A 10,923-nucleotide genomic window follows, 5' to 3' on the forward strand; every position below is an offset into this window, starting at 1 on the left:
CGGCAAAGAATTTTCCACGCCAAAGCGCACATGCCCGACACGGATGCGGAGTGAAAGAATTTTGGTGGGCTCACAAGAAGACCGCTCCTCACCGGGCTCATGCAGAATCCAAATCTCTTTTTTTCCGGGGGGGGGGGGGGCGCACATAGGGTAGCAGGCAGAGCCGCACCTTCAGCGCCTGCAGCGTGTCGTGCGTCTTCATGCTCGTGATGTCGGCGAGCGCGCTGCTGTGGTCGACCAGGAGCTGCTCGTGCTCCGCGAGCTTCGCGAGCATCATGTCGCGCTCGGCGTCGGCCACCGTCTGCTCGTGCGCGCGCGCAACCTCGCGCGCCTCGTAGTCGGCCTGCTGCTTCTTGAGCTCGGCCAGCAGGGCCTTCTGCTCGGCGCCGCGCTTGATGGAATCCTCCAGCTGCGACTTCGTGCTGTCGAGCGCCTCCTTGATCGCGGCGGCCGCGTCCGCCGTGTGCTTTGTGGAGCGGGCAGAGGCTGTCAGCGCCTGCTCAAATGCAATATGGTGAGAGTGGGCACGGTGAGGCGGGCGGGGAGGGGGGGGGGGCACCATGTCACTTCCATTGACCTTCATGGAAAGCCTCTTCCTGCTCATGCCTATCCCCAACGAGATCCCTCCGCTCCTTTATTTTCTTAGCGCCGTCCTCGAGCGCGGCAACTCCCCCGTCTAGGCGCCGGAGCTGCTCCTCTGTGCGCTGCTGCAGCGCGGCGAGCCGCGCCACCGGGACTTTGATGTCGTCGCACGTCACAAAGTCCTTGGCTCCCGCCAGCGCCTCGCTGGCATCGCTGTAGAGCTTGTTCAGCGTCTGGGGAAGGGGGGTGGCGTATGATGGGGGTGCGTGGGTCTGGGAGAGGGCGCGGAGAGGCGGGGGGTCGGCGCTACCGCCGACACAAACTCCTTGAAGGCGCCGCTCTTCGCGCACGTCGCTTTTGTGCGTGCAAGCGTCGCGGCGTAGACGATCTGGGCCTTGAAGGCGTCGCCGTCGGGGCCCTTGAGCTTGTCGAGGCCGCCCGGCACCCCGACCACCTGCATCAGGGAGCACGCGCGGGCAGCGCTGTGTTTGGATTCGCGGGGTGGATGAAGCCGGTGGCGCAATTGAGACGCCTCGTCGATCTTGCGCTTCAGGTCCTCGCTGCAGCCGTTCTCGTCGAGAATGATGTCGTCCTTCCCGAAAACCTCGGCGACCTTGAGGGCGAGCTTCGAGTGCGTGCTCAGCTTGCACGGGTTGATGTAGGCCGCGACACTTCGGTCCGGCCACAGGATGCGGATGCGCGACAGGCCGCTGGCTCGCGACATGAGCGCGCTCGCCGGACCTGCGGCCGCGGGGGCGATAACGGCGAACCGAAAGCCCGAGGGGGCGGGCGCGCGGGCGGGGGCTGGCCGCTGGGAGCCGGCGGCGGAGGCGGCAAAACTCACCGATGCTCGGAGCGGACGCAGCGACAACCAGCCCCGCTTTCAGAAAAGAATGCCCCCCCGCGTGGTGATCGTGGGGCCAGGCCTCTGCGCCACAGGTTCTTTTCGATTTCTTTCCCTCGCGATGTCCAAACCGCCGCGCCGCTCGCGCCGCTCGCACCACCTCGCCGCCGCCTCCACCGCCGCGCCCTCGCCAGACACGCCGCCGCCCACCCGCCTCCTCGACCTCCCCACGGACCTCCTCGCGCGCGTCCTCTCCAGCTTCGAACGCCCCGCCGACATCGCTCGCGTCGCGGCCGTCTCGCTGCTCTTCCACGCCTCGCTCGCTTTGGAGGCCATCCGCTTGTGGGCGCAAGAGCGCGGCTTCGAGCTGCCGGCGCAGCCAGAGGGCGAGGGCTGCGCCGTGCGGTGGCTGTGCTTCGCTGCGCTGCTGTGCGAGTCCAACCCGCCGGCGAGGGCGGCGGCAGGCTCCTCCCACAGCCTCTTCATCGACGGCGAGGGGCGGCTCTCGTCGTGCGGCTCGGCGCCACACGACTACCAAGGGCGACTCGGTCACGGCGAGGGCGTGACGCGGCTCAACACGCCGACCCGCCTCCCGTCGGCGCTGGGCGGCGAGCGCGCCGTGAGCGTGTCTGTTGGCGAGGGTCACAGCCTAGCCCTCACCGCCGACGGAGCTGTGTGGAGCTGGGGCTGGGGAAGCTCAGGCCGGTTGGGCCACGGCGACGAGCAGGACCAGTGGCAACCAGAGAAGATCGAGGCCTTTGCTGGCCAGCGCGTCGTCGCTGTGTCGGCTGGACGCGGCCACAGCCTCGCCCTCACCGCCGACGGAGCTGTCTGGAGCTGGGGCTCGGACTACTCGGGCTCTGTTCCAGGGCTACTCGGGCGCGGCGAGGGCGTGACGCAGCTCAACATGCCGACCCTCCTCCCTTCTTCGACACTGGGTGGCGAGCGCGTCGTGAGCGCGGCGGCAGGAGCTTGCCACAGCCTCACCCTCGCCGCCGACGGCGCCGTTTGGAGCTGGGGCAGGGGAGTCGATGGCAGGCTGGGCCACGGCGACGAGCAGAATCAGCTGCTGCCGAAGAAGATCGAGGCCTTGGCTGACCAGCGCGTCGTCGCTGTGTCGGCTGGGTGGATGCACAGCCTCGCCATCACCGCCAACGGCGCCCTCTGGAGCTGGGGCGGTGGATACTATGGCCAGCTGGGCCTCGGGGACGAGCAGAAGCAACTGCTGCCCACGAAGGTCGAGGCCTTTGCTGGCCAGCGCGTCGTCGCTGCGTCGGCTGGTGCTACGTACAGCCTCGCCCTCACCGCCGACGGCGCCGTCTGGAGCTGGGGCTCTGGAGCTTGGGGCCAGTTGGGCCACGGCGACGAGCAGAACCAGCTGCTGCCCAAGAAGGTCGAGGCCTTTGCTGGCCAGCGCGTCGTCGCTGCGTCGGCTGGAGGCATGTCCAGCCTCGCCCTTACCGCCGACGGAGCCGTCTGGAGCTGGGGCTTTGGTGAGGATGGCAGTCTGGGCCACGGCGAGGACGAGTCGAGCCAGCTGCTGCCCAAGAAGATCGAGGGCTGGGCGTGAAAGGGCGTGCCGTTTTGCGTGCGCGTGCGAGTTTTGTAAACAGACACGAGAGGGACCCAGGTACCAAAACCAACGAGAGGCATGCCGCGCGGATTTGCCACACACGTATCGGCGAAACAGTAGGCCGACATGCCCCGTCTTTGTGAGCGCAAACACCGAACACACGGCGGGGCACAGAGTGCCACTGATCAGTGCAGAGCACGTTGGTCGTTGGGTATAGATGGCTACAAATAAACCTTAACGCGCGGCCACAACCCGCACACACTCTCCGTCCACCGTACCTCCCGGTCACCCGCCCCGCGAGTTTCGCCGCGCGACGTGCATTATGCTCGCGGTGATGGTCCTGCTCAGCTGCACCGTCTGCGACGACTCCGCCGCCGCCGCGCCCGCCTCGCCGTCGGCGTCGGCGCTGGCCAACGCGTTGCCCGCCTCGCTGACGAGCGACAGGTAGCCGTATCGCCCCACCGCGTCGCACCGCTCGTCCGACGCGGCGATGAGCCGCTCGTGCGTGGCGGAGGCGAACTGTATCCTGCGCAGGCAGGGCAAGCGGGGGCGGGGGGCACTCCCCCTGGTCTGATACTGGGGTGTGACTGTCTCCAGTCTCGGAGGGGGGCAAAAAGATAATTATATCTATTTTTTCCAGATGGCTCCTCTCAGATGGAAGCAGGAAGCTTCCATCCCGAGATCGGTGGTTCGACTCCACGACGGTCGTAGGTGATGGGTCATAGGGCCTTGAGGTCTGAAGCTCACCCATTGAGGAAGTGAGGAACTGCTCGACCCACCCTGATCATGCTGAACGAGTTCCTCTTGTAGCTCGATCGGTCACACCGCCACCGCCGCCGACGTCTCCCCGTGAGACGACGGAGAGGGGGGAGGGGGGGACGACACTGCTTCCAGCAGCGTGCACCTCGATCCTGAACCGTGTTTGTTATGACCCCCCCAAAGGAACACACCAGCGAGGGAGGGCGAGACGATCGAGGGGTCGTACCATGCGGAATCGACCCTATCTACTCACCAGTGCTCAAGTGCTCAACAAAAGGCGGTCGCGCGATTTTCACCCGCACCCCTCGAGCCTCGTTGGCCTTTCGCTTTCTCTTTTTATTTATTTATTACACTTTATACACGACGTGTGCCGTGTGAAGACGGCAAAAGCGAAAAGGAAAGCGTCTACCCCCCGCGTCTCTCGGTGTTGTATCCGTCGGGGCACAGGGGTCAGGGCGCCCCGCGGCTCCTCTGGGGACTCTGCGCGTCCGTGTCGTGTGTGTGTGTGTTCTGATTCAAGTGTGGACGTGCTCTCTAAGTCTACAACCACTGTGATCTGTGTCTCTGTCACACAGCTGTTCGCGCCGCGGGCGAGCGAATGAGGATGTCACAGGCACAATTTGAAAAAAGTGATTCATGCTTGTGCCGGTCATCGCTGGCCTGTCAGCTCTCAGCCAGACTGCCCAGACTGCCCAGCCAGCGGCCCAAGTCGCATGGCGAGGCCTCCTCGTCGTCCACGCGGCACAGGGACGGCCGCATGAGCAGCGGGTCCACCGCCGCCTGCCGCCCTTGCGTGACATAGTTGACGAGGAAGCGCTCGTCAGCGGGCGCCGGAAGCGTGCCGTCGCCGCCCGAGTCGGACGCACCCGCACTGGTGAGCTGACGGTAGGCGAGCCTGGCGCCCCGCGTGAGCGCCTCGAGCCGCGCGTACTGCTCAGACGCGCCGTCGTGGTTGAGCACCGCGACCACGGACGTCTTGGCAGAGCGCTTGAGCGCGCGAGAGAGCGCCTTGCGTGTCATGGCAAAGACGAGCAGCACCTCCTTGTCGCGGTCCTCGTGCTGCAGCGTCGATGCCTTGGCGGCTTCGTCGTAGACCCACACCTGCTTCTTGGCGCAGAGGGTGATCAGCTGCGAGACCATGTCGTCGAGGCCCGCCTCCGCCGTGATGCGCTCGATGTTGTGCGCCTACGCTGGTGAACACGCAAACCTCAGTGTCGTAGCACCGTGTGAAGACGAGGGGTACGACTACAGCGCATGCTGCTGAATACGGTCGAATACAGCGGAGCACGTGCCCTCTGGAGCGCCAGTCGGAATACAAGAGTACGTGTATTCAGCTTCTAGGGTTGTGTACCACGATGAGCACCTTGGCCTTGTTCGACTTGAGCGCGCGCGCCACCTCGCGGAGGCCGCACACGAAGCGCTTCTTCTGCGAAGCCTTGAGCGGGTCTCGAAGGTACAGCCGCTCCTGGAAGCGCTGCACCTCGGCCAGCAGCGCGCACGCAGCCTCGTTGACAGCGGGCACCACCAGCTGCTCGCAGTACTCACGCACCAACCTCGGGTTGGCCACCGCCTCGGCGGGGCGCTTCAGCTCGCGCTTCGGCTTGCCCTCGCCACCGCCGCCGCCGCCGCCGCCACGCTCGTCGTCACTGCCCTCGCCACCGCTACCCTCGCCGCCGCCGCCGCCGCCGCCGCCGCCGCCGCCGCCGCCCTCGCCGCCGCCCTCCCTCCACCATGTCGCGTCCCCTCGACGCTTGCGCCGCCCTTGTCTCCGTGAGAGCCAAGCGGAGATGCGGCGGCGCTCGCCACCAGTGCGCCCGCCCCCTCCTCCTCCCTCCGCAGCCGATCTTCCGCGTACTCCTCCAGCTCCGCGTAGGCCGGCAGCACCACGCCCGCCCCACCGCTCCCCCCATCGCCGCCGCCGGGGGCGGCAGCCTCGCTGCGCGCGAGGAGCTCGAGCAAGATGCGCTTCTTCATCTGCGACAGCCGCACCTTTTTGGGGCCTTCCTTCTCCTTGCCGCGCTTCTGCGTCCGCCCCAAGCCTGACGTCAGTCCTTCACCCGGCCGCTGCCGCGGGGCGCTCTTCGCCCGGCCGGATGCGGCAAGCGCCGGCGTCTTGGCCGACTTTGCCGAGCCGGGGCCCTTCAATTTGGCTGCTGTGGCAACGCCGCCGCCAGGCTTGGCGAGGTCCAAAAAGTCGAAGAGCGAGACGTTCTTCTGCGGCTTGGGCTTGGACCCGGGTGGGTTCGCCATTGGCAGGCCGCGCGCGGCGGCGCGCTCAGCGCCCGCCTTCATCGCTGCCACGGTCTCCGGCGAGAGCTTGTGCAATCCTAAACGCAGAGGCGCGGTCTTGGGGCTCGCCAGGGGCGTGTCGCCGCAACGAGCGTACGCGCCGCCGGAAGGGGTGGGCTTGGACTCTACACGCGCCACCGCCGCCTCGCCGCCCTTGCGCGCGGACTTGCTCCCTCGCGCCACTGGCAGAAACTCGCCCTCCCCGCCCCCGCCACTCGCCGTCGCCACGGCTGCCGCCGCCACCGGAGACGCCGGAGACGCGGCCGCCGCCGCACCGGCCGCGCTTCCCGCCGCCGCGCCCGCCACGCTTGCGCCGCCGCGCGTCCAGCAGGAAGGCGGCGTCGGCACCGCTGCTGCGCGCGGCGCACCTGGCAGGCAAACGACCCGGCTTCACGGAGCAGCACAAACGGGCGCGCGGCCGGCGGGCAGCAGACAAGACCAGCGCCAAGCGCGGGAAACGCGCCGCCCGGTGGCGCCGCCGCGCTCGCGGCTGCACCGCCGTCTCTGGCACCGCCGGCCGTGGCACCGGCGCCGCCGGCCGCTCCGCCCGCATTGCGAATGTAAATTTTCCGCCTGCCCCCTGCGTCGTCCGCAGCTCCCAGCCGCGGGAACGACTCGCTCGCGGTGGCGGGCTGGGAAGCGCCGCCCCAGCGAGGCTTGACCAAGGCCGCCCACGACTTCTCCGCCCCCCCAGACTCTTGCCCGCTCACTGCCGCGGCCGCAGGGGCCGGATGCCGGCTCTCCGCCTGTCGTTTCGGCACAAGCGCCGGCGGCGCTGCCACCGCGCCTCCCGATCCGGAGCCTCCTGCCTCCGAAGCGGGCCTGCGCTCGGTCTCCTGCAGGCCGAGGGGCGCCCTGAGCTGAGACGAGGCAGCATTGTTGAGTGTGTGTGAGTGGGTGGTGGTGGTGGTGTGTGTGTGTGTGTGGGGGGGGGGGGGTTCACACCGCCCTCATCCCCGCGGCCGCCTCCGGATCCAGCCGGTGAACTTGTAAACGGCCGGCCTGCGGCGCGGCCGCCGCCGCGTCGCGCGGCCGCCGCGCCAGCTCAGCCCACGAAGGACGCGGCGGCGCGGCGGCTGGCGGAGGGGTCGCCACCGCAGCCGCCGAGCGCGAAGACGACTTCCGGGGGCCGGCCTGCGCGCGTGACGGGGGGGGGGGGGGGGGGTTCAGGGACGAATGCCGGGCGGTGCGATGCAACGTGTCGGGTGCAATTCCAGGTGGCGTTGAAGCGCCTGGGCACTCCTAGCTGGAGCGGTGGGCGCAGCGCCCGCCTCTTGCGCCGCTGCCGCGGCTGCCTGTCCTCGCCGCTCCTTCTTACCGCCCCCCCTGCCGCCGCCGGATGACGCCGCCTCACGTGCGCTGCCCGCCGCGCTACTCTGCGAAGCACCGGCGGCGGGGAGATCCGCGACGGCCGCCTGAGCTTGCACAAATGGCGCCTCAGGGCGGACTAGGGGCTTGGCGCATCGGCTCCACACCAACAGGCTGCATCAGCTCGCGTGCCGTCCCGGCATGCCGCCCCCGCCTTGTCGCGAGCGCGCGAGCGCTTGGTCCGCGCCTTTAGGTTGAAACACTCCGGTCAGTGTACCTGTCGCAGCGGTGCCTGCAGCGCGGCTCGGCTTGGCCTTGGCAGGCTCACGGTAGTAGCCAAGCCCTTGCTCGCCCTGCTTGAAGACCCACCCGGACCTCGCCCCGCAGAATGCGCCGACCGCCTCAAACATCGCCTCGCCAGCCGCTCCGCCCTGCTCCTCTCCCGCCCCCGCCTCGCCGTCCTTTTCCCGTCCCATGCCGCGACCGCCGGCGCCGGCGCCGCCCGACTGAGAGACCGCGAGGTCCCTTTTGTGGAGCGGCAGCCCGCAGAGCGGCTCAGGTAGGGGCACGTAGTCCCAGCCTGTGGCGTCGGCGAAGTCGGGCGGTTCGCCGCCAGCGTACGGCGACGGAGGCACTCCGGGGTAGCCAAAGGCGCATGCCGACGCCGCACTCAGCGCCTGAGCGCCCCAGTATCCAAAGCTGGCCGCCGTGGCGGCGCCTGGCGCGCCAAAGGAGGGAACGAACTCGCAGGCGTTCGCGTTGAGCGAAACAGGCGCCGGCTCGGGCGCGGATTCTGTCTGGCTGTCGCCCATGGCCGGCTCCGCGGACAGAATCCGCGCCCAGCGGTGGCGGCGGAGGCGGCGGTGGCGAATCCAGCGCAAGAGGCTTGCCCGCCAAAAGAAAGCACAGCCCTGCGGGCGGCCTTCTCTCGAGGTCTCGACAGAGCACCTTCGGCCGGGGTACTGATGCGTCAAACCTGCGTCAGCGTGCGCGCGATAGGGCGAACCGGCTCGTCGCGCCGAAGGTCAAATCGCGGCTTCACTTCCATGGAGCCGCGCTGTCGGCGGATACACGCCGGCCAAGAGCGGGAGCGCCAGAGAGAAGACAAAAGGCAACATGTAGCAAAGCTCTCTCTAACGCCGCGGCCAAAAGAGACCGCGGACCTTGAATTTCGGCGGCGCCGAAATTCACACAAGACTGTGAACACACCCACAGGACGCCGAGTACAAGACAATAGGAAGGGAGTGTACTCAGGCAGTCAGGGACGGGTGAGTTCAAGGACATACTAAGAGCACCTAAAGGAGCAAGGCATAGCTGTGAAGTGGTTTCCACTGGACACGCGCCCGCCCCGTAAAAACCCCGTATCCTAACTCGAGTCGTGGGAGGTAGGTACAGCCTCGCGCAATGGACGACGGCATACGACGCTGGGGTGGACAACCTCTGACGCAAACGCCTCTCATGGTGCTGCACATTGGCAAGTGTGGCGGCGGATCAGTGACTGCACGTCTGCGAGCGGACTTCGAGAAGTACAATTGGTCTGTTCCAAATCCTGGCGCTGGGGAAGAGCGCCGCGTGAGGTTTCAAGAGCACACGATCCCAGGCATTTGCCATCCCAGCGCAGCGAACATGTCGGTTTGCCCAGGATATGCTGGCAGATTGTGGTGTTCAGCGGTCACGCCCCTCGGCATGGCTGTCGGCTGTGGTCTCACGCCCAAACTTGACCAGCGCCATGCCTCACAAGGCTGTGCGAGGCAAGGCAGTGCTGGGAAGTGCGACATCGTATTCACGACGCACATGCTCCTCGGAGCCGAGCTGTCCGTCCTCCCTGAGACCACGATTACAAAGGCCGCTCATGACTTCGAACCATCCATGAAAATGACGCCCACCCTCCGCTACGCTTCAGCGACGGCAAAGGCTGAGACGCGTGACCGTAAGCATGTCCACAGCAACGTTTCAAAGACAGCAGACAAACGCGGCGGCCTCGACACGCATGTGTGGCGCGCCTTTGCACAGTCGGGGGTGCCGACATGGGCCAGCTTCTACTCGTCGCTTCCTGTGCTTCGCACAGTGGTGGGGCGAGAGCCCTTCTCCTATCTCGCGTCAGTCCATGATTGGCATTGGCTCAAGACGGACTGCAGGGTGGACATGGAGTGGGCTGAGGTATTCGCACGCCAGTACATGATGGCGCTGTGTGGTATCGATTGTCCGGGCCGACTGGCGGAGGGGTTGGCGACAATCACGCAGCTTGAGCGTCAAGCGGATGACAACTTGAAACAGTCTTTTGCCGTGGTTGGACTTTTGAACAACTTCTCCCAGTTTGAGTCCATGATGAGGAAGAGATTCGCATACACCGCCACTTTTGGCCTGGGCAAGGTTAAAGGGCGAAAGCACGGCTCCAAAGGCAATTCAAACAACTCCAAATGTAAAGCTGCCTTCACGGATGCCAGCGTTCGGGCGCTATGGATCGAACGATCCTCCGCAGTGCAGATGCTCTTGCGACTCCACAGAACTGCTGTTCGAGTCAACGGGGTCCAGGCCAGCGAGTTACAAGTTGCTTAATTGAACTTCAGAAGGCTAGCACTGTAAGCAATGAGGGGAAACGCGATCCCTGTCAACAAGCACGGCGAGGCATACGGTGGCTTGATCGCATGAACCACCACCACCGTGCGAGAGAGCTGCACTTTACCAGGTGTCCGGCCGCGCCGGATAGCGTAGGCTAATGAGTCGGCAGGCCATGCGCCGCACTCGGCAGTCTCGACCCTCCGGCCGCCGGCAGCTGCGTAGGGGGCAGAGCGCTGGTGGCCAGAATGCTAAATTGACACGTTCGCACCCGATTCATCGTAGAATGTGGGTCTGTGTGTGTCGGTGCGTCGCTCTACTCGGGGAAAAGTGGGACGAGCCAGGGAAAAGATGCGTCTGCAGCATGCGCGCCCTCCGGTCGTTGCGCATGTGAGAGTTTTCCACGCAACAGGCCTCAGGCGCATGTGGTTATCTCTTTTAGAAACGCGTGTACGAAGATGGTACGTACAAACCCAACGTCGACGCAACGTAAGTCTCTGCCACCCGCTGGCGAACCCGCCTCCCAGAGTCGACTACAAATGGCACAATGCGCTCGCTCAACCAAGAACCATCGAGTCCCCAAGATACGAATCTGCGAGGCGTGGCCGCTTATCTTATGCGGCCCGATGGGGAGGGACGGACGGGGCGGACTACGGGGATCGGCTTCTTACACCGCCTTTCCTTTCAGCGAGCCCCCTCCAACCCACCCGCGCTAGGTGCCTAGGTCTCGGGGGACGCAGGGGTCACACCCGACGACCTCGGGAACTAGCCGGGGCAGTCGGAGAAGGGGCAACTCCGTGCACTGACGGTCGGCCGTCAGAAAACAGTCAAGCAGGATTCGAGCTGTTTGGGGGGAAGGGTATAGGGGTGGGGTGCCGGGTTTGGAGTAGGGGGGTAGGGGGTAAGGGGTCAGCGGCGAGGCCCGACGGAGGGTAGGGGGGTAGGGGGTGCCGGTGTGAGTTGCGTGTGGGCCGAACTGTGAATTACGTTACTGTTGAAGTCCGTCGCG

The 10,923-nt window shown here is 66.4% G+C and overlaps 2 protein-coding genes across 2 annotated transcripts in view; both read right to left on the reverse strand.

Moving 5' to 3' along the window:
• Window positions 1–1,306, reverse strand: part of EMIHUDRAFT_228381 (hypothetical protein) — a gene marked incomplete at both ends in the record, with an annotated part of 3,164 nt that extends 1,858 nt beyond the window's left edge. Inside the window, 3 exons of the mRNA XM_005787008.1 lie at window positions 146–496; window positions 618–815; window positions 893–1,306. Of these exons, the coding sequence (XP_005787065.1) occupies window positions 146–496; window positions 618–815; window positions 893–1,306 (963 nt within the window). The remainder of the gene's footprint in view (window positions 1–145; window positions 497–617; window positions 816–892) is intronic.
• A 3,055-nt stretch (window positions 1,307–4,361) lies between these two features.
• Window positions 4,362–5,318, reverse strand: EMIHUDRAFT_363377 (SECIS binding protein 2). Its single transcript, XM_005787009.1, has 2 exons — window positions 5,110–5,318; window positions 4,362–4,943 (listed from the first exon to the last, which is right to left on the reverse strand). The coding sequence occupies exon 2, from the start codon at window positions 4,896–4,898 to the stop codon at window positions 4,422–4,424; it is 477 nt and encodes a 158-aa protein (XP_005787066.1). The 5' UTR covers window positions 4,899–4,943; window positions 5,110–5,318; the 3' UTR covers window positions 4,362–4,421.
• Between the last annotated feature and the right edge of the window lie 5,605 nt (window positions 5,319–10,923).

The sequence above is a fragment of the Emiliania huxleyi genome, assembly GCF_000372725.1.
Source record: "Emiliania huxleyi CCMP1516 chromosome Unknown EMIHUscaffold_147, whole genome shotgun sequence".
Taxonomy (NCBI): Eukaryota; Haptophyta; order Isochrysidales; family Noelaerhabdaceae; genus Emiliania; species Emiliania huxleyi.

Bases quoted from the DNA above. Each gene is read 5' to 3' on its own strand.
- EMIHUDRAFT_363377 (XM_005787009.1), bottom strand. From the start codon at position 4,898: ATGGTCTCGCAGCTGATCACCCTCTGCGCCAAGAAGCAGGTGTGGGTC.